A 23,804-nucleotide genomic window follows, 5' to 3' on the forward strand; every position below is an offset into this window, starting at 1 on the left:
CAGGTATGTGTGGGGGAGGTGGTGGTACGGGTATTATCACTAGACTGTTAAGTCAGAGACCTGACAATGTTCTGGGAACCCAGGTTTGAATCCCACCATAACAATAAGAGTCTAATAATGACCAGCAACACTGTTCTCAGTTGTCCTAAAACTCATCTGGTTCGCTAATGTCTTTTAGGGAATGAAACTGCCATCCGTACCTCGCCTAGCTTACATGTGACTCCAGACTCACAGCAATGCGATTGACTCTAAAACTGCCCTCTGAACAATTAGGGATGGGCAAGAAATGCTTGCCTAGCCAGTGACATCCACATCTCATGAATCAATTTTTTTAAAAAAAGGAAGAGAAGAACAAAAACGCCGGTGTCTATTAACACATAGTTTCACTTGTAACTATGTATGCATGTTTCCAGAAATGTTACACATCCTGTAGAATTTCAATGAGATTATACACAAAGGAACTGCAAATGTGCAGAATAGAAGCATCCTTTTGAATGGAGTTCAACAGGCCAAAGTGAGGGAGTGGACTGAGGGCACAGACAAAGTCAGGAGGGGAATAGTGAGGATGAGGATGGAATGAGGAAGAGGAGGGAGTGAGGGAAGAGAAGAGCACGCAGAAAGGGGGGTGATGAAGGAGGATTGGGAGGAGGGTGTAGTACGGAGGTGGGAGTTAGAGCATTGAGGGACAGGAGAGAGGACAGGTGGTGGTTATGGAGGTGGGAGGGAGAACAGAGGGTGGAAAGTGATGGGAAGGATGGGGGGGTGTTGGTGAGCGAGGGAGGATAGTTCATCCCCTCCCCCATTCACAACCAACCCCCAACACCCACTTCATAACCACACCAAGTTTAAAGCTGAATCCACTTAAATGCGCAAATTTAAGTCATACATAGTACATATGCAGGTGGTGTCAATGGACATGGCAAAACAGATATGGATTCAGTAAGCAAATACACTGTGTCTGTCTTCACGGACAGGGATATCAAAAAGACCTCCCAAGAATAATGGTAAATCCAGAGGCTAATGCAAGCAAGGAACTACAAAATATTAATGTATGTAAAAATGTAGTGCTAGAGAAATGAATGGGACTTAATGTGAACAAATCCCTTCAACCTGATGATCTATATCCCAGACTGTTGAAAGATGTGACTGCAGGGGTGATAGATGCATCAGTGGTCTTCGTTAAAATCCGATAATCTCTGGAATAATCCTGGCATACTGAAAGATGTTTAACGTAACCACACAATTTAAGAATGGAGGACAAAAGAAAATGGGCAGGTATAAATCCGTTAGCCTAACATCAATCAAAGGAGAAATCCTAGAACTTATCTATTCAGTCATGAGATATGGGCTTCACTGGTTGAGCTGAATTGGCTTCTTAAACTACTGGAGTTGTAAATTGTGCGGAATATTGTGCAATTATTAGCAAACATTCTCACTTCTGACCTTACTATGCTAGCAAAGTCTATCTATAATAAAGGATTTGATAACAGGACATTTGAACATAACAGCAGAACTGGATATAGTTGACATGGATTTATGAAAGGGAAATAGTGTTGGAGCTTTTGAGGACATAACTAGGAGAATAGATGGGAAATCAATGAGGTTGTTCATTTTGGTAAGAAAAACAAAAATTTAGAGTGCTGTGTTATCCCAAGCCCTGAACAACGTGAGCAATGGTGAGTCAGTTGGGAAAATACGGTGAGAATGGAAAAACAACATTCTCAACACTGAGAGGAAAAAAATATCTGATGTTCTACTAAAGATTTTAACAACTAGATGAGACTCTTACTAGTGAGTGGTGAGGGGCCTATTTTACATGCATTAACGTCTTATCATTACCGAATTTCATCTAATGTATATGCAGTTTGCCCCAAACAGTGGCGAGAAACTGATGATGACAATTCCCAGCATGAAAGTCTGAATGGGTACCTGTTAGCAACAGCTCACCAGGGCCTTTGCTAGGCCTCTATGTTGGCCAGCAATCCACACATATCAGAGCACACTCCACGGGCAGTGACTGACTACATCCTCCAACTATGGAGACTGGCATTGGCAAAGCACCAGCCTAAAACCAGTATGGCAAATTTGGGACTCACTTTAAATACAGGTCTGCAATTTGGAGCTGATATACACCCTACATTGTAATACTCCTGCCAATCTGTTATATGCAGAGATAGGCTCTCATTACATGCATTGGAACAGGATGTATCTCAGGGCTCCTAGTTTGCTTTGAGGAGAAAGTGAGGTCTGCAGATGCTGGAGATCAGAGATGGAAATGTGTTCCTAAAGAAGGGCTAATGCCCGAAACGTCGATTCTCCTGTTCCCTAGATGCTGCCTGACCTGCTGCGCTTTTCCAGCAACACATTTCCATCTCCTAGTTTGCTTTATCTGGTGCTAAGTAACTGAGCACGGTTTGGATGCTCACTGTATCTCTTCCTTGCTTTTAGACAGATACTCAAGCAGCTTTCCATGACTGTGGTCAGTCAGGGTGCTGATTCTGCATCAGTCAGGAAAGATAATGAGGTAGCCCAATTGAATTACTGGGAAGCACAGAGGGCAGGAAAGATTGTTAGTTTGGGAGGTGAGGTGGTTGAGAGCCATTGAAGAAGATGGTGGATACAATATTGAGAGTAGTAGACTACGGGTCTTGGTAAAAAGTAGATCAAATGGCAGTATTACAAGTATGAAGTAGCAGTGGAAAAATGATAGTACTTACCCTTAACACACAGAGTGTCAAAGTCATTTATCTCTTTGTGACATTGTTGAGGATTCCTCCATTTTGTAATGGAGGAATCTGTAGTAATCTGGGGGGCTACTTCAGACCAGACTCATTTGACAAATTTGCAGCTGAAGTTTAAATATTGCACCCAAGCCATGAAGGCTGGAAGTTCAAAGCAACAGCAGGCATTTCACTGCTGAGAGCAAGACAGCGCAATAGTCGTACTGCGGAGGGTGTAGTGTACACTTAATGAAGTGAACAGTGTAAAACTGCATGAGAAAACCCTCCATGAAACTCCCCAAACTTGACATGTAACTTACTTTTGAGAAAATTCAACTGCAGTATTGTTTTTAATAGAGAGGGGCTAGGAATCATTGAACTAAGGAATGTAAATGTCCTTGTTCATGAGTCTGTGGGGGTGAGATGCATCAGTGGTCATCTTTAAAATTCCATAGTCTCTGGAATGATCTTGGAATATTGGAAAATGTCTAATGTTATCGCACTAATTTAAGAATGGAGAGCAAAAGAAAATGGGGAGTTACAGATCTGTTAGCCTAATATCAGTCATAGGAGAAGTACTAGAATCTCTTTTTTATTCAGTCACTAAAAGTTAACATGTATATACAACAAATAGTTGAGGTGGCATACAGTATGTTGGCCTTTATCATTATAGGATTTGAGCTTAGGAGCAAAGATGTCTTACTGCAATTATATGGAGCTTTCACATGACCACATTTGAAGTGTTATGAGTAGTTTTGACTTCTTACGGAAGGAAAAATATATTTGCTACTGAAGAAGTGCAACACATGTTTACCAAACTAATTTCAGGGATGGAGGGGCTGTTCTATGAGAAATTATTATATGGACCCAAATTCTCTGGAGTTTAGAAGAGTGCAAGATGATCTCAGTCAAACATACAAAATCTTTAGATTGAAGAATCTATGTGTGATGGTTCCTTCACCTGGCTAGTGTTGAGGTGTGGGAAGGGGAGATGGCTACAATTGGGGACACAGTCTCAGAATAAGGTGTAGACCAGTTAAAATGGAGATGAGAGGAGTTTTATCATTCAGAGGATGAAGAACATTCGGAATTCTCAGAGGATTGTGAAGATACAATTGGTAAGTATGGTTCAATACTGAAATTGATGTTTTTTACTGTGTAGAAATCTATCAAGAGAAAATGAGATAGTGGAGGAAAATGGTGTTGAAAATCAGTCGTGATGAATGGTGAAATGGGCTCAAGCGACTGCATATATTTACTTCAATTTCTTATGCTCTTAAATATAACTTCAGTAATATGGAGAAACTAGAGAGTATAGGATTGTTCCCTTAAGCAGAGAAGGTCAAGAGGGAAATTTAAAAGAAGTGTTCAAAATCATGAGAAATTTTCACAGATTAAATAAATGTTTCCAAAGACAAATGGATTAATACCCAGAGAACACAGATTTAAAATAACTGAGAACAAGAGGGAGATGTGGAATTGTCTTTCCAAATATTTATGATAGAGAATGCATTGCCTGAAAAAGTGGCATAAGCAGATTCAAGACCAACTTTCCAACTTAAGTTAAACTAAATTAAATTAAGCTTAAATTCATTTCACAGACAAAAATACCAACTACATATCCAATGTTTTGGAATGTTGGAGACTTTCAAATAAATTTCTGATGAAAGCATGAGAATATTTGGTTATCTGACAATTCCTGCAATGGTGATGGATTGCATTTGATTTGGATGCACCATCAAGCATTTTTACATATATAAAAAATGAGGAAAAAATGGAGGGACATCAAATAAATGCAATGCTTACAGTACCTTTATTGGTAATCCAGCTTGAATGAATTCAACTCCAATGGCTTTGGTGCCATCAAATAAAATTTTTGTTACAAAGGTTTTCTCTTCTGCTGTTAGGTTCCTGCGTAACAAAGCAGGGTGCAAGTAAGCACTGGCCGCACTCCATCTTTTTCCTGAAATACAGAAAATTTTGACTATAAGTAATGAAGTAACTATTTAGTCTGCATTTTCTGTAGCTTGCAATGGAAAGATATAAAAATTACATTCATCATAAACTTGGCTAATCAAGTTAACTTTCCATGACTCAAGCAATGCCTTCAAGATGTCCCTACAGTTGTGATTTGGAAATGCCAGTGTTGGACTGGGGTGTACAAAGTTAAAAATAGTGGCTATCACCTGATGAAGGAGCGTCGCTCCGAAAGCTAGTGTGCTTCCAATTAAACCTGTTAGACTATAACCTGGTGTTGTGTGATTTTTAACTTTGAACTCCCTACAGTTGGTACTACTGAATTTATTTAAAAAGGACTTTTGCAAAACTTATTCCATAGTAATTATCTTAGATTCATATGTGGTAAATAATGTTTTATATTTTTGCTTACATTGTCACTGTGCTCATATAGTGTTGATGGTAACCGTTTTTTAGATTTATGCCTGACATCAAGCATATCAAAAATGCATCCATCGGGTTACATCCAATCCCCGAAATCCATTTTGTTTTAACTCACTTGTAACCCAGATTTATTTGTGCATTTTTGTTGGTTTTCTGTCAACAATTTCCTTAGCCTTCTGAGGAAGTACAGGCATTGGTGTGCTTTCTTGTTTGTAGCATTGACATGGATGGGCCAGGATAGACAGTTGATGGTGTTTACTCCTAGCAACTTGAAGCTCTCGACAAACTATACTTCAGCAGCATTAATACAGACAGGGATGTGTCCTCCATTCCACATCCAGCTCCTTCATTTTGTTGACATTGAGGGAGAGATTGTGGTCTTTATACCAGATCACTAAGCTGTCTATCTTCTTCCTGTACTCTGTCTTGACATTGTTTGAGATCCTCTGCTCCTCTGGTGCTGCTTGACCTGCTGTGCTTTTTCGAGCTCCACACTTAACTGACACTGACTTTCCAGTATCTGCAGTCTTCACTATCTCCGAGTTGTTTGACATCCAACTCACTACTGTGGTGTCATCAGCAAAATTTAAATGGACTTTGAGCTGAATTTGGCAACACAGTCGTGAGGAGTAGAGTAAGAGGCTGAGTACACAGCCAGGTGGAGCACCGGTGTTGCAGATTATTGTGGAGGAGGTGTTGTCGCCTATCCTTACTGATTGCAGTCTGTGGGTCAGGAAGTCAAGGGTTCTATTGCAAAGAGGGAAGCAGAGTCCCAGGTCTCAGAGTTTGGAGATAAGTTTTGTTGGAATTATGGTGTTGTAGGTGGAGCAAAAATCAATAAATAGGAGTCTGACGTAGGTGTCCTTGGTATCCTTGGGATCAGTGTAGGGCCAGGGAGATGGCATCTGCCATGGACCTATTGTGATGGTAGGTGAATTGTAGCAGATTAATGCATTTGGGAGGCTGGAGGCGGATATGTGCCATTACCAACCTTTTGAAACACTTCATAATGATGATTGTCAGAGCCACTGGGCGGTAGTTTTTAAGGCACATTGCCTGATTTTTGTTCGGCAGTGGGATGATAGTGGTCTTCTAGAAGCAGGTGGGAACCTCACATCGTAGTAAGGAGAGGTTAAAGATGTCTGCAAATACTCCTGCCAGCTGGCCTGCGCAGGATCTGAGTGCACGGCATCCATCCGGGCCAATCGCTTTCTGCGCTTTTATCCTCACGAAGGCCAATCTAATGTCTGCTGCAGTTACTGTGGGTACAGGTGCAATTGAGGCTATCAGGGCAGATGGCATCATTTCACTGACCTACTGTTCAAAACAAGCATAGAATGCATTAAGCTCATCGGGAAGGGTTCAGCGATTCTACTCAACTTCGCTTTGCAACCCACTATATCATATAACTCTTGCCACAATCGACATTGGTTCGTGTGGTTAGTCTTGTACTCTAGTTTAGTCTGGTATTGAAGGAGCCAATGACATCACAAAGACCCCTGTCACACCAACTCGTCACCTCTATTATGTTAACTTTTAGATTGAGCTCCCCATCATTTCACCCCCTTTCAATTTTCCTGTAGGGATACGGGTTTTGGAAGACTTAAAAAATCACAGCTCTTTCAAAAATTCATGACCACTGGGAGAAGCCTGCTAAGGAATAAGGAAGGTTGACACCTTCAAATATTACTATTAGATACTAAATCATAATGTAGATGCATTTTTAATGCAATGGACCTGCCAAATTAAGTTGATTCTTACATTGATCACTATTCTGGCAGTATCAGCATGCAATACAGGATTTTTACCATGAAGAAAATGCCATGGTAGAAAAAGTAAAAATAAGGAGTATCCTGTCAGCCTCTGCTGCCATGTGTTGTGCTGCGATTTGAACTGATTGACAATACTGACTGGTAGATAGCCATGCTTTTGAAAACTGTACAACATCTCTGCACCTGTTCCTCTTCAATGATTGGCAGGCACTCTACTTTTGAAATGGAAATCAAACATAATTAATATGCTTTACTTAAGTTAACAATAAGACTGTCAGTTTGAGGCAACATACCTGGAGATTTTTGTTATTACAGGTGCACCCAATCTGAGTATTGGTTAAATTTCAAAGCAGTCAAGCACTTCAGCTCAACAGGTGGTCTATTGATCAAAAAATGATTGCCACCTTTAAGAAACTGCAACTGCAAACTATGCTTTTGATGTGGTTATTTGTTTGTTTATAAAGCTAATAGACACTTAAATTATTTTAATTATTTTAGCACTGGCAAAGATTTTTTCCAGTATGAGTGATAATAGATTTGATTTTATGATTTTATTAGATCATTTGAGTTTAATTTCCCTCAATAACTTTAATACCATTACTTTTGCACTATATACAGTCAGTACTGGGTGAGAGATAATGGAGAGTACATGGGGAAATTAAAGTAGCACAGAGATGGCATGGGTAATCTGAAAGAGCACAGAGCAACAACAAGGGGTAAAGGAACACGGAGGTTGCTTCAGCAACAAGGGACCATAGAGTGGTATGGTGAGAGTTCAGGTTTACTGGGTTGGTTTTTAAATATTGTTAGGAGTTGAGCCCCTGTGCAAAAAGGCAAGAATCCTAAACAAAGTCACATATGGGTCACGGGTACATTTCAGACGCTGGAAAATGGCACAGAACTTCCCAAGCACACATGAAGGCACAGCCCTGCATGCAGTCTTTGGCATTCCATGACATGCATGTATGTCCCATTATGACAAAAGCATAGACACTTATAGTCTATATAACAGAACCAATATCTGTCTAATCAAAATTGCACACACACATTCTACTTTTTCAGTTTTTGGCCATCACTGCATGGAATATTCTGCAAAGATTCCAATGAGTCAAGATATTAAGCTTCTTTATGAACTAACAAAAAAACTGGATGATCACTCTGGTATTTCCAATTTTACAAAGTGCCACTACCACCAAGAATTTCCAAAATACCAAAATACCCGTGACTTACCAGATTCCTTTTGATTTGATTTAAAAAATAAATGTTTAAATTCTCCTTCCACCTCATTTAGTTTTCTTTCTCAACAGTGTTTGATGCACTGTTAAGGGCAACAATCACAGGTACAGAAGAAGCCCAAGTACCAATGAGCCTACCATTTAACAACAATCTCATACTTGAAAGTCAATTAACTGCAGATACCAGATAGTCTGGCTTCTACAATTTTAAATAAATAAAGACAACAGCAGAAATTGAGCTAAATCATCAATGTAAATAAAAAATGCTTAATAATTCTAGAAAAGTAACACTGTCTTTGTTACTGAGGAATGGAGCCAATTGTTATGATCATGTTAGAGATTGTTAATATTTACAGTGAAAACAGAAAATCTCAATTAACCTACAGAGCCGTGCCTTCAAGTTCCACACTTATATTCAAAAGCATTGAGCAGTCTTGACAGCTTTCTGTCGTAAATAATTCAACTGATTCAATACTTCCAGAGAAGAAATTCCTCTTTATTTCCGTCCTAACTGAGCAACCTCTTACTCTGAGTTTATGCTCTCTGATCCTGGACTCTCCTACAAGGGAAAATAACCTCTCAGAATGAACCATATCCACACCCCTAAGGAACTTTTTTTGTTTCAATAATTCTAAATCTCACTTTCCCCCCACCAGCATCCACCTATCACCTGCCCAGCTCCCCTCCCCCCAGCCCCAGACCCACCCTCCTAATAACCTATTAGACCCCTCCACCCCCACAACATTCCCGATGAAGCGCTTATGCCTGAAAAGATGACTCTCCTGCTCCTTGGATGCAGCCTGACCTGCTGTGCTTTTCCAGCGCTACATTTTTCAACTCTAACCTCTAATGTGTACAAGTCAACCTAAGCAACCTCTTCTCATAAGACAGTGACTCCATATTTAGAATCAAACTATGAACTTTCTCAGAAAGTCTCAGATAGTCTCCATCTTCCAAGATTACAATTTCCCTTCCCATGTGGTCGACGATGTCCTCCAGCACATCACCGCCATTTCCCGCACCTTAGCCCTTGAACTCCAACCCTCCCAACATAACAAGGACAGAACCTCCTTGGTCCTCACCTTCCACCCCACCAACCTCCACATACATTGCATCATCCTCCACCACTTCCGCCACCTACAAACGGACCCCACCACCAGAGTTATATTTCCCTCCCCAACCCATTAGCATTCCAGAAAGATTATTCTCTCGTCAGGTCCACGCTCCCCACCAGCACACACCCCACTCCTGGCACCTTTCCCTGTCACCGCAACAAGTGCAAAACCTCACCACTTGCCTCACCTCTGTCCAAGACCTCAAAGTGTCCTTCCACATCCGACAGAAATTTACTTGTACCTCCACCAATGTCATCTACCGTATCCGTTGCACCCAATGTGGTCTCCTCTACATCGGGGAGACAGGATGCCTCAGTGCGGATCATTTCACAAACATCTCTGGGACACCCGCACCAACGAACCAATCCCACTGCCCCATGGGTGAACACTTCCACTCCCCCTTGCAATTCGTCAAGGACATGCAGGTCCTGGGCCTCCTCCATCACCAAACCATTAACACCTGCCGCCTGGAGGAAGAACACCTCATATTCCACCTTGGGAGCCTGCAACCACACAGGATCAATGTGGATTTCAACAGTTTCCTTATTCCCCTCCTCCCACATTATCCCAGTCCCAAGCCTTCAACTTGTCCATCACCTTTCCCATCTATCCGCTCCACCCCCTTCTTCGACCAATCACCTTCATCTACCTATCGCATTCTCAGCTACCTTCCTGCCAGCTTCACCCCCTCCCATTTATCTCTCAGACCCCCGGCCCACAAGCCTCATTCCTGATGAAGGCTTATGCATCCTGCTCCTCGGATGCTGCCTGATCTGTTGTGCTTTTCCGGCACCACGCTCTTGACTCTGATCTCCAGCATCTGCAGTCCTCATTTTCTCCTAATTGCTACAAACTAGGCAAATCTTTCGGCTGCTTTTTGCTTCATAACATCCAATCTGAGCTTGTGCTTCACCACTGTTTGCATAGTAAATGATAAAGTTAGTACTTTATCTAAGTTCAAGTCTGATTACCAAATACCACATGTTCTATCTCTCCCAACCTCATTAGAGGCAGATTACAAAAAAGCAAAGTTACAACTGCTTGGATTCTGTGAAAACCATACACAATTTTAACAAAATAATGTTCCACCCAGCTCCAAAACAATGCGGCGTCCTTTTAGGATATCCTCAAGCAGAATGCAAATTAATTATTTTACGATCAACAATTTTTTTTTCTCTGTAACCTGTATAAATAATTTAATTTACTCAGAGTTTACAATCCTTTCTTCAGAATTCCTATCTTTAAAATAAAGCTTCCTTATAAATCATCTTCCTCCAATCTCACTTGCAAGATCTTGCTCAACTACAATCCTAACAATAGATCATCCATTTTTCAAATGCTCTCATTGTTGACTCTGACCTTACTGAATAAATGGAGACTATTTTTTAAATGTAATAAACCCAGGCATGTTTGAATTATATTTATATAAGAATTGTATTTACCAGCTTGTTAATCAAATGCTTCCATTTACCTTCTGCTAAAACTCTGATTCCCAAAAATACAAGTTATATTATTCTCAAACTTATGAATTATTAACTGGATAATGTGTAACAAATTTAAATTTAAAAAGCCACTTTGTTTTGTATTATTCCTCCTTCGTGAAATTTCCATAAAAAGCAGCAAGTTATTTAAGAGAAGTAAATAGTTCAATAATATCTGAAATACATAACATACACACGTTCTGTGTGTGTGCTCATATGTACAGAAAAACACTGATGTGGGCAGAACCAAGTCATATTTTTTCACATTCCAGGAAATTGCTCCTTACAAGAAATTATATGAACTATCTTTTCACAATTTTAGATTTTGTCAGAAATCAATTATATGTTGCCCCAAGATTCTTCTACTATCATGAAAAACATGAACCCTCCAAATCTCTAGTTCCCACACTTTGGTCAAGGATAAACTCAGGTAAGGAAAAATGATAAGCTATTTCTGTGAAAAATATCACTGTTTAGTCTAAATCTTGTCCTCACCTGACATCTGCACAAAGGAAATTTCCAATAGCAATCACTGAGTAGAAAAGCAGAAACGTTGTTATTTCAATAGAAATAGTAACAAATTACAAGTTAGCAATTTAGCTTCTGACTTTTTGGTTTATATAACTCAATACTGCAAATACCTCTGCAGTCCAAAGATAAAACATTGCATTAAACCTAAATTTACCGTAATACTCTACAAATATCTGTGGGAATTGCGGTAGTATAAGAATTCTGGGGAAGTTCAAAATGTTAACTGGAGTATGTTTGCCGTTGAGATGATGTTCAAAGACCTCATGATTAGCTAATGAAAAATAGCGATTTCTATCACTGTTCTTGCCAACAGTTATCTTTTGATCAGCAGTGATAAATCTGATTGATTGATTATTAACCCCTTCACTGTCACTTCACTATGGGACTATGCAGTTCATTGATAAACTGCTTTTGTTTATTCTACCGTGACATTTAACTCCAGTAATTACATTTCAAAAGCAATTTTTTTCTTATTCTTTCATAGCATGTATGTAGCATTGGCTAGGTCAGCATTTATTGCTCGTTCCTAAGAGCTTGCTGCTGAAGACAGTTCAGTATCATTGCTGTGGGGTTAGAGTCACATGTAGGACAAACCAGGTAAGGACAGCAATGAATTAGTGAATCAGATGTGTTTTTCCAACAATCGACAACAGTTTCACGGTCATTAGACTCGTAATTCCAGATATTTTTAATTGAATTCAAATTCCACCATTTGCCACAACAGGATTTGAATTCAGGTACCCAGAACTTTACCTGGGTCTCTGGATTAATAATCTTGCAATAATACCAGCAAAGCATTGCCTGCCTTAAATTGGTTGAAAATTTTGAGAAAAAAAAGTGTCTTATAAATGCAAACTCTTCACTTCTTGACGATCTAAGACATTCTTTATGTTTAATGCTGCGATGAAAATTCCAATTCTTCCAGAAAAAAAATGTAATAATGAGGTCATGCAGCTTTTCACTCCCACACAGTCAACTCAAGAAGTGACAAATTAATGTGAGGAATGAACTGGACGACAAACTTAATAAATAATATATTTTAATGAAGTGAAGTATCAACGTATTGTTGAAAGGGAACATCGTGAAAAGTTGTTTGTGACCAGGACTACACACTGAGCAACTACTGGAAATTATATAACAAAGGAATAGGAAAGGACAGTCCAAGACATCAAGGACACACAACTTGCAACAGTACAACTCTTGGCACTGGGCCTATAGAGAGAGTCAGCTAGTCTGAGAGGCAATGCATTAATTCATTCAAAGTAGCAGGAAGGCACATAAACTGGCTTTAAAATGTCTAAAACCAGGTTAAACAGTCATTGCAAAATACTACCAATGTGCTGCTAAAGTGAAGCACTTTAAATTCTTTTGTGTGAATTCCAACCTAGAAAGCAAGTTATCTTCCCATCCAGCTATAAGATCAGAAGATGACCATAAGAAATAGGATCAAAAGTAGGTCGTTCGGCCTCTCAAATCTACTCTGCCATTTAATAGGATTGTAGTTGATCCAACATTCCTCAAATCCACTTTCCTGCCCTGTCCCCATTCCTTCTGATTCCCCTACCCTAAGAAAATCTACTTATCTCAGCCTTAAATATATAGGACTCTGCCCCATAGCTCTGTGTAAAAAGGAGCTCCAAATTCTCTCATCACATTCAGAGAAGGAATTCCTCCTGATGGTAGTCTTAAATTGGCGCCTCTTTATTCTGAGACTATGCCCTCTGGTCTTAAAATCTCCCGTAATTGGAAACATCCTTAAGCATTTATCCTGTTGCGTTCCTTAAGAATCCTGCATGTTTTAACGAGATCACCTCTCATTATTCTAAATTCCAACAAGTAACCATTTAACCTTGATTCTGGGTAATTCAAGATGGAGGACAGGAAAAACTTCTGGCTGTAAGAGCTGTTCCTTTTTTAGAGGTATTTTAGGTGTTGGAGGTGATTTTCTCGAATTCCAGGAGCAGCGATTACTGTTTTATATGCTGTTGCATTTTTTTTGGAACTTTGGAAAAAAAAGTCAGAACAACAGCAGTTTTAAAAGGGAGAAGAGCAGACAAAGGAAGCACATGGTAAGGACAGTGCAGGAGAGAGAGAGAGAGAGAGAGAACCTGCACAATTTCCACCTTTGCTGTTTGATTTCATGTATCGCTGGACATCGGAGTGCATCTGGGAAGATTAACAAACAGTGAATTTCACAACTAATCTTGGATGAACTGTTGGGCGAAGTTCACAGCACAGAATCAGATAAGTTAATTGTTGTTTTAAGTCTGTCCAAGAGAAAGGCTGCAGTAGTGAGCATAGTGGATTCTTTCTTGATTATATGTTTTTGGAGTTAAGTCTCTTGATTAAACTTAAAATATAAGCCATAGCTATTAATTTAACCTGGGGCAGTGTTTGCAGGGTCAGGTGAATTGGCCATGCTAAATTACCCGTAGTAACTCCCACATCTGACAAGAAGTATATATCACTGCAAAGGCCATTTTTGCTCCTTCACAATCTACAGACCCAGAAAATAACACTGTCTTAGGAGTTAAGTCTCTTGATTAAACTTAAAATATAAGCCATAGCTATTAATTTAACCTGGGGCAGTGTTTGGAGAGGAATTAAACGGTGTTATTTTCTGGGTCTGTAGATTGTGAAGGAGCAAAAATGGTCTTTGCAGTGATATGTACTTCTTGTCAGATGTGGGAGTTTAAAGAGAGTTTAAGGGTTACTGCGGATTATACCTGCCATAAATGCTGTTGGATGCGAATCGTATCAGATTGAGTGGATCGGTTGGAGAGACAGATAGAAGCGATGAGGAATTTGCAACAGCAACAGTATGTGATGGATGGCAGTTATAGGAAGGGGCGGAAATCTCAGATACAGTCACATAGATAGGTTAACTCCAGGAAGGGTAAGAGAAGTAGGCAGCTAGTGCAGGAGTCTTTTGTGGATATACCCATTTCAAACAGGTATGCTATTTTGGAAAATGTAGGGGGTGATGGATTCTCAGGGGAACGTAGCACGAACAGCCAAGTTTCTAGTATTGAGACTAGCTCTAATGCAACAAAGGATATGCTGGCTTCCAAGAGATCAATTGTGTTAGGGGATTCTGTAGTCTGAGGTACAGACAAACGCTTCTGTAGCCATCAGGGACAAAGCAGAATGGTGTGCTGTTTCTCTAGTGCCAGGATCAAGGATGTCTCACAGAGGGTGCAGAATGTTCTCACGGGGGAAGAGGGGCCAACAGGAGATCACTGTCCACATTGGAACCAATGATATAGGAAGGGAAAAGGTTGAGACTCTGAAGGGAGATTATAGAGAGTCAGGCAGAAAGTTAAAAAGGAGGTAATCAAGAGTAGTAATACCTGGATTACTCCCAGGGCTACGAGCTAGTGAGGGCAAGAATAGGAGGATACAGCAGATGAATGCATGGCTGAGGAGCTGGTGTATGAGAAAAGGATTCACATTTTTAAATCATTGGAATCTCTTTTAGGGTAGAAGTGACCTGTACAAAAAGGAGGATTGCACCTAATTTGGAAGGGGACTAATATACTGGCAGGGAAATTTGCTAGAACTGCTTGGGAGGATTTAAACTAGTAAGGTGGGGGGGGTGGGACCCAGGGAGATAGTGAGGAAAGAGATCAATCTGAGACAGGTACAGCTGAGAACAGAAGTGAGTCAAACAGTCAGGGCAGGCAGGGACAAGGTTGGATGAATAAATTAAACTGCATTTATTTCAATGCAAGGGGGCTAACAGGGAAGGCAGATGAACTCAGGGCATGGTTAGGAACATGGGACTGGGATATCATAGCAAATACGGAAACATGGCTCAGGGATGGGCAGGACTGACAGCTTAATGTTCCAGAATACAAATGCTACAGAAAGGATAGAAAGGGAGGCAAGAGAGGAGGGGGAGTGGTATTTTTGATAAGGGATAGCATTACAGCTGTGCTGAGGGAGGATATTCCCAGGAATACACCCAGGGAAGTTATTTGGGTGGAATTGAGAAATAAGAAAGGGGTGATCACCTTATTGGGATTGTATTATAGATCCCCCACCAATAGTCAGAGGGAAATTGAGAAACAAACTTGTAAGGAGATCCCAGCTATCTGTAAGAATAATAGGGTAGTTATGGTAGGGGATTTTAACTTTCCAAACATCGACTGGGACTGCCATAGTGTTAAAGGTTTAGATGGAGAGGAATTTTCTGATTCAGTATGTGGATGAACCTACTAGAGAAGGTGCAAAACTTGACCTACTCTTTGGAAATAAGGTAGGGCAGGTGACTGAGATGTCAGTGGGGGAGCATTTTGGAGTCAGCGACCATAATTCTATTTGTTTTAAAATTGTGATGGAAAAGGATAGACCTGATCTAAAAGTTGAAGTTCTAAATTGGCGAAATTGTTCGCAGGTAAAGGGTCGGCTGGAAAATGGGAAGCCTTCAGAGATGAGATAACAAGAATCCAGAGAAAGTATATTCCTGTCAGGGTGAAAGGGAAAGCTCGTAGGTATAGGGAATGCTGGATGACTAAAGAAATTGAGGGTTTGGTTAAGAAAAGGAAGGAACATATGTCAGGTATAGACAGGAGAGATCGAGTGAATCTTTAGAAGAGTATAAAGAAAGTAGGAGTATACTTAAGAGGGAAATCAGGAGGGCAAAACGGGGATATGAGATAGCTTTGGCAAATAGAATTAAGGAGAATCCAAAGGGTTTTTACAAATATGTTAAGGACAAAGGGTAACGAGGCAGAGAATAGGGCCACTCAAAGATCAGCAAGGTGGCCTTTGTGTGGAGTCACAGAAAATAGGGGAGATACCAAATGAATATTTTGCATCTGTATTTACTGTGGAAAAGGATATGGAAGATATAGACTGTAGGGAAATAGATGGTGACATCTTGCAAAAAGTCCAGATTATTGAGGAGGAAGTGCTGGATGTCTTGAAATGGTTAAATCCCCAGGACCTGATCAGGTGTACCCGAGAACTCTGTGGGAAGCTAGAGAAGGGATTGCTGGGCCTCTTGCTGAGATATTTGTATCATCAATAGTCACAGGTGAGGTGCCGGAAGATTGGAGGTTGGCAAAAGTGGTGCCACGGTGTAAGAAGGGCAGAAAAGACAAGCCAGGGAACTATAGACAGGTGAGCCTGACTTCGGTGGTGGGCAAGTTGTTGGAGGGAATCCTGAGGGACAGGATGTACATGTATTTGGAAAGGCAAGGACTGATTAGGGATAATCAACATGGCTTTGTGCGTGGGAAATCATGTCTCACAAACTTGATTGAGTTTTTTGAAGAAGTAACAAAGATGATTGATGAGGGCAGAGCAGTTGATGTGATCTATATGGACTTCAGTAAGGCATTCGACAAGATTCGCCATATATTCATTTAGTATCTCCCCCATTTTCTGTGGCTCCACACAAAGGCCACCTTGCTGATCTTTGAGTGGCCCTATTCTCTTCCTCGTTACCCTTTGTCCTTAACATATTTGTAAAAACCCTTTGGATTCTCCTTAATGAGCAAGGATCATTAAGATCTCATGGAATACAGGGAGAACTAGCCATTTGGAGACACAACTGGCTCAGAGGTAGAAGACAGAGGGTGGTGGTGGAGGGTTATTTTTCAGACTGGAGGCCTGTGACCAGTGGAGTGCCACAAGGATCGGTGCTGGGTCCTCTACTTTTTGTCATTTACATAAATGATTTGGATGCGAGCATAAGAGGTACAGTTAGTAAGTTTGCAGATGACACCAAAATTGGAGGACAGCAAAGAGGGTTACCTCAGATTACAACAATATCTGGACCAGATGGGCCAATGGGCTGAGAAGTAGCAGATGGAGTTTAATTCAGATTAGTGTGAGGTGATGCATTTTGGGAAAGCAAATCTTAGCAGGACTTATACACTTAATGGTAAGGTCCTAGGGACTATTGCTGAACAAAGAGACCTTGGAGTGCAGCTTCATAGCTCATATTTGTAGTGGAGTCGCAGGTAGATAGGATAGTGAAGAAGGTGTTTGGTATGCTTTCCTTTATTGGTCAGAGTATTGAGTACAGGAGTTGGGAGGTCATATGCGGCTGTACAGGACATTGGTTGGAATATTGCGTGCAATTCTGGTCTCCTTCCTATCGGAAAGATGTTGTGAAATTTGAAAGGATTTAGAAAAGATTTACAAGGATGTTGCCAGGGTTGGAGGATCTGAGCTACCGGGATGGGCTCAACAGGCTGGGGCTGGTTTCCCTGGGGCGTCAGAGCTTAGGGGTGACCTTATAGGAGTTTACAAAATTATGAGGGGCATGGATAGGATAAATGGACAAAGTCTTTTCCCTGGGATCAGGGAGTCCAGAACTAGAGGGCATAGGTTTAGAGTGAGAGGGGAAAGATATAAAAGAGACCACGGGGCAACTTTTTCACGCAGAGGGTGGTACGTGTATGGATGTGGTGGAGGCTGGTACAATTGCAATATTTAAGAGGCATTTGGATGGGTATATGAATAGCAAGGGTTTGGAGGGATATGGGGCAGGTGCTGGCAGGTGGGACTAAATTGGGTTGGGATATCTGGTCGGTATGGACGGGTTGGCCCGAAGGGTCTGTTTCCATGCTGTACATTTCTATGACTCTATGAACATAGATCTTCCTCATTAAACCTGCCTGAACGGCCTCCAATAATATTTTGTCCTTAAATAAGAGGACCAAAACTCACCAGCAACTTGTACAAGTAGTGTTAGACTTCTCTATTCATATACTTCAACTCCCTTGAAATAGGGCCAACATTCCATTAGCTTTCCTAATCACTTGCTGCACTTAACCATCACTCTATTCCTATTACAAAGGTCACAGTGTTTTGAAAATTGACTTTTAGAAACTGGGTTGTAGAAGCACTTCTCAGATCTGCATAAACAAACATCTCAGCACATAGACTGATTAAGTAGAGTCATAGAGATATACAGCACGAAACAGACCCTTTGGTCCAATTCATCCATGCCAACCAGATATCCTAAATAACTCTAGTCCCATTTGCTAGCATTTGGCCCATATACTTCTAAAACCTTCCTATTCATATAGCCATCAAGATGCCTTTTAAATTTTGTAATTGTACCAACTTCCACTACTTCCTCTGGCAGCTCATTCCATACACGCACCACCCTCTGCTTGAAAAAATTTAGATTAGATTCCCTACAGTGTCGAAACAGGCCCTTCGGCCCAACAAGTCCACACCGACCCTCCGAAGAGTAACCCATCCAGACCCATTCCCCATATTCACCCCTGACTATGGTCAATTTAGCATGACCAATTCACTTAACCTGCACATCTTTGGACTGTGGGAGGAAACTCACGCAGACACGGGGAGAATGTGCAAACTCCACACAGACAGTCACCCAAGGCTGGAATCGAACCTGGGATCCTGGTGCTGTGAGGCAGCAGTGCTAACCACTGTACCACTGTGCCGCCCCTTAGATCCCTTTCAAATCTTTTCCCTCTCACCTTAAATCCACGCTCTCTATTTTTAGATTCCCTCACCCCTGGGAAAAGACCTTGGCTATTTACCCTAGCCATGCCTGTCAGGATTTTATAAAGTTCTATCAGGTCACCCCTCAGCCTCTGATGCTCCAGGGAAAATAGCCACAGTCTATTTAACCTCTTCCTAAAGCTCAAACCCTCCAATCCTGGCAACATCTTCGTTAATCTTTTCTGAACTCTTTCAAGTTTCACAACATCCTTCCTATAGAAGGGAGACCAGAATTGCATGCAGCATACCAGTCATGGCCTAACCAATGTCCTGTAACAAAATAGCTTCTTGTCAAGTGTTAGTAGAGCACATAAATGTTAATTGGCTAAATTATGTGATTGCTGATTGTGAAAACAATGTTTCAGTTGTACATTTCTACCATTCAATTACAATAAATTTCAAATGTAAATAATTTCTTTAAATCTGAGAGCAAAATGTATGGCACAATAATCATTAACTTTCAATACCTTTGTAAATTGTCATATCCATCCAACCGACACCCTCTTGCTGAAATCCATTCATGTCATCAGTAAATGGGTAGCCAGCTTGTTGCCCAGCTTCAAGGAAAGTGCTATGAAGAGGATGGTTTGTTTTTCCACGTGATACATGTAATAGTCCATTTCCTCCTCTATACCTGTCAGCTCCAAGCTCATGACATTGAGCCTTCCTAAAATAAGGAAGGCAGTGATCATAATCCCAACCAGTAGCACCTTGTCTTTCCCAACGATTATAATCCTCTGCATGTCCACGGATATAGACCATTGCATTCAATGAAGAGGATCCTCCCCAAACACGACCTCTGGGCCAATACATTACACGGTTATTCATATGTTTCTGAGCTACAGTATGATAATACCAGTTGTACTTGTCATCACATAGATTGTATATCAAAGCAGCTGGCATATGGATTTTCCACATTAGTCTCTTGCTGTTCCATATTGTATCTTTAGGTCCAGCTTCCAAAAGCAGCACCGAAATATCAGGATCTTCTGACAGACGATTGGCCAAGACACATCCTGCAGAACCTGCTCCCACTATTACATAGCTATATGTTTGTACCTTTGGTGCGCTGGTTTTGGCTGATACACTTAAGCTCTTGTGTTGCTGGGATCTAGCAAACAAACTGTTTGACACACTCACTTTTGCGAACCCAATCAATCTGTGCATACTTCTTGCTGTCAGAACAGCATGCGTCAAAACAGTCCTGGAGATGTAGAACATAATTTCTGTCCTGCTTATGTTGACTTGATGTGCTGGTCCAGGAGAACGAAAGCCTTTTTACTTACTGATACAAAGTTCAGTAAGTACTATGTACTGTTCAAAGTACTATAATTCTAATGCTCAGTGCCGTTGCTCTTCACGATCTATGGAGAAACAAAAACAGATATTTCTCGACATTCACTGCAAATATCAACACAAAACACTTTAAAACTACAAAACAAGAATATACAATATTCTCTAATTAATTACTAAACAAAGGCCAAAGTGTTTTAAAAGTCAGCAGTGAAAATATATGATGGATTTAATGCAGCTTAATTTAAATGAATAAATAAAATCTTTTATAGATGCATGCACCCGCTCCAGTTGGCACATCCAATGAAACAGAAAAACAAACTTTAAGGTTAGGAGGCTGGACTACAATGCAATAGATAATTTCATGACGCTACCCAGAATTAATAGGTATAATGCTCTTTGGGAGATTTTTACCAGTAAGCAAAGGTCACTGCGTTAATGATACACTCTAGATACTCATTACTCCAAAGTCAGAAATTTAATTTTACAGCAGTTGATACAAGACTAACTATGTATCACTGCATTATCTTCCTCCCCATATCAGATGAATTACTGTAATCACTGAAGTAAATAACTGGCTGTCCATTCTGTTCACTCCTCAGCATTTCACTAAATCATTAATTTTCAACTGTACAGTTCATTTTGAATTAAAACAGAAGTTATAATACTTTCAGTGTTTGACTTCTTTTGTCTAGCTTTTGGCTTGCTTCTTTTAACTTCCTCTTTATCCAGCCATATCCACAAACTATCATTTGCTTCCCAGGGTCAACATCAATCCATGAGAAAAACAAAATGAATTGCATTGATCATTTCATAAATCTGTTTCACAGATCTAACTTTCATGGAAATATGCTTTTCTTGCTCCAGGTGTTTCAAACTCTGAAGATGTTTCCATTTAATTTCTAAACCAAAACCTCGTCTTTAAATGCTAAGTGCTGGGGCATTCTGAAGGAAAATGTCATGGAAAATACACCAGATAGAACATGATATCAGTAAGTCTTCTGAAATAGATGTTTCGTTACACATTTTAAACTGGTATGTGAATATAAAACAAAAAAGGGTAAAATATAAGGTAATTACAAAAGAAAAGCTGATCGGAGAAGATTTATTACACAGCGAATAATTATGATCTGGAATGCAATTTCAGGTCTGGGAATGTGCCCACAGACTCCCATAACTACCTGGACTACACCTCCTTCCACCCAGTATCCTGTATAAAGCTCCCAGTCACTGCCCATTTCAATTCCCCTTCCCATTCCTCTCTAACATGACCATCCTCGGCCTCTTCCATTGCCACAGAAAATCAGACCACAAACTGGAGGAAACAACACGTCATCGTCCGTATGCCCGAAACGTTGATTCTTCTGCTCCTTGGATGCTGCCTGACCTGCTGTGCTTTTCCAGCACTACACTCTCGGCAGCGCGGAAGACTCAACATTCAGTTCTCCAATTTCAAATAACTTCCCTTCCCAACCCCCAACTCCCTTTCCAGCCCCTCCTTAGAAAGTCTATAGCCTGAAAACTTGTCCTTAAACATTTAGACTAAATGTAATGTTGAGTTATAGAACACAGTTGATGCACACTAGAAAATAAGCCAACAGGCAGGGAGGGTAGATTAAATTAGATTAGTTACAGTGTGGAAACAGGCCCTTCAGCCCAACAAGTCCACACCGACCCGCTGAAGTGCAACCAACTAAACCCCATTCTCCCACATTTACCCCTTCACCTAACATTACGGGCAATTTAGCATGGCCAATTCACCTAACCTGCACATTTTTTGACTGTGGCAGGAAACTGGAGCACCCGAAGGAAACCCACGTAGACACAGGGAGAATGTGCAAACTCCAAACAGTCAGTAGCCTGAGGCAGGAATTGAACCCAGGTCTCTGGTGTTGAGAGGCAGCAGTGCTAACCATTGTATCACCCACAAAAGGGGGAACCCAAGTTATGCAGAAGATAAAAACATGACAAAAGAGGCACATGGTGAGGACAGTGCATGAGAGAGAGAGAGAGAGAGAGAGAGAGGGAGGGAGAGAGAGAGAGAGAGAGAGAGAGAGAGAACCTGCACAGTTACCGCCTTTGCTGTTTGAATTCATGTATCGCTGGACATCGGAGTGCATCTGGGAAGATTAACAAACAGTAAAATTCACAACTAATCTTGGAGGAACTATTGGGCGAAGTTCACAGCACAGAATCAGATAAGTTAATTGTTGTTTTAAGTCTGTTCAAGAGAAAGGCTGCAGTAGTGAGCATAGTGGATTCTTTCTTGATTATATGTTTTTGGAGATAAGTCTCTTGATTAAACTTAAAATATAAGCCATAGCTATTAATTTAACCTGGGGCAGTGTTTGGAGAGGAATTAGACGGTGTTATTTTCTGGGTCTGTAGATTGTGAAGGAGCAAAAATGGTCTTTGCAGTGATATGTACTTCTTGTTAGATGTGGGAGTTTAAAGAGAGTTTAAGGGTTACTGCGGATTATATCTGCCATAAATGCTGTTGGATGCGAATCGTATCAGATTGAGTGGATCGGTTGGAGAGACAGATAGAAGCAATGAGGAATTTGCAACAGCAACAGTATGTGATGGATGGCAATTATAGGAAGGGGCGGAAATCTCAGATACAGTCACATAGATGGGTTAACTCCAGGAAGGGGAAGCGAGGTAGGCAGCTAGTGCAGGAGTCTTTTGTGGATATACCCATTTCAAACAGGTATGCTGTTTTGGAAAATGTAGGAGGTGATGGATTCTCAGGGGAACGTAGCACAAAAAGCCAAGTTTCTGGTATTGAGACTGGCTCTAATGCAACAAGAGGTACGTCAGCTTCCACGAGATCAATTGTGTTTGGGGATTCTGTAGTCGGAGGTACAGACAGACGTTTCTGTGGCCAGCAGAGAAAAAGCAGAATGGTGTGTTGTTTCCCTGGTGCTTGGATCAAGGATGTCTCACAGAGGATGCAGAATGTTCTCACGGGGGAGAGGGGCCAGCAGGTCATTGTCCACATTGGAACCAACGACATTGAAAGGGAAAAGGTTGAGACTCTGAAGGGAGATTACAAAGAGTTAGGCAGAAATTTAAAAAGGAGGTCATCAAGAGTAGTAATACCTGGATTACTCCCATGCTACGAGCTAGTGAGGGCAGGAATAGGAGGATAGAGCAGATGAATGCATGGCTGAGGAGCTGGTGTATGGGAGAAGGATTCACATTTTTAAGCCATTAGAATCTCTTTTGGGGTAGAAGTGACCTGTACAAAAAGGACGAATTGCACCTAAATTGGGACTCATATACTAGCAGGGAAACTTGCTAGAACTGCTTGGGAGAATTTATACTAGTAAGGTGGGGGGGGGTGGGACCCAGGGAGATAGTGAGAAAAGAGATTAATCTGAGACAGGTACAGCTGAGAATAGGAGTGAGTCAAACAGTCAGGGCAGGCAGGGACAAGGTAGGACTAATAAATTAAACTGCATTTATTTCAATGCAAGGGGCCTAACAGGGAAGGCAGATGAACTCAGGGCATGGTTAGGAACATGGGACTGGGATATCATAGCAAATACGGAAACATGGCTCAGGGATGGGCAGGACTGACAGCTTAATGTTCCAGGATACAAATGCAACAGGAAGGATAGAAAGGGAGGCAAGAGAGGAAGGGGGAGCAAGATAGGAGGGGTAGTGGCATTTTTGATAAGGGATAGCATTACAGCTGTGTTGAGGGAGGATATTCCTGGAAATACATCCAGGGAAGTTATTTGGGTGGAACTAAGAAATAAGAAAG

At 40.9% G+C, this 23,804-nt stretch overlaps 1 protein-coding gene across 5 annotated transcripts in view; it reads right to left on the reverse strand.

Annotated features, from left to right (window-relative positions):
* chdh (choline dehydrogenase) overlaps positions 1-23,804 on the reverse strand; it is an 86,240-nt gene that overhangs the window by 22,588 nt on the left and 39,848 nt on the right. For 3 of the 5 annotated variants that reach the window (XM_043708073.1, XM_043708071.1, XM_043708072.1), the window contains 2 exons: positions 19,210-20,106; positions 4,532-4,683 (listed from right to left, as the gene is read on the reverse strand). In XM_043708073.1, the coding sequence (XP_043564008.1) occupies positions 4,532-4,683; positions 19,210-19,963 (906 nt within the window). In that variant the 5' untranslated portion in view covers positions 19,964-20,106. The other 2 variants (XM_043708075.1, XM_043708074.1) reach the window with 2 other exon arrangements.

This window comes from Chiloscyllium plagiosum, chromosome 18, assembly GCF_004010195.1.
Source record: "Chiloscyllium plagiosum isolate BGI_BamShark_2017 chromosome 18, ASM401019v2, whole genome shotgun sequence".
NCBI lineage: Eukaryota > Metazoa > Chordata > Chondrichthyes > Orectolobiformes > Hemiscylliidae > Chiloscyllium > Chiloscyllium plagiosum.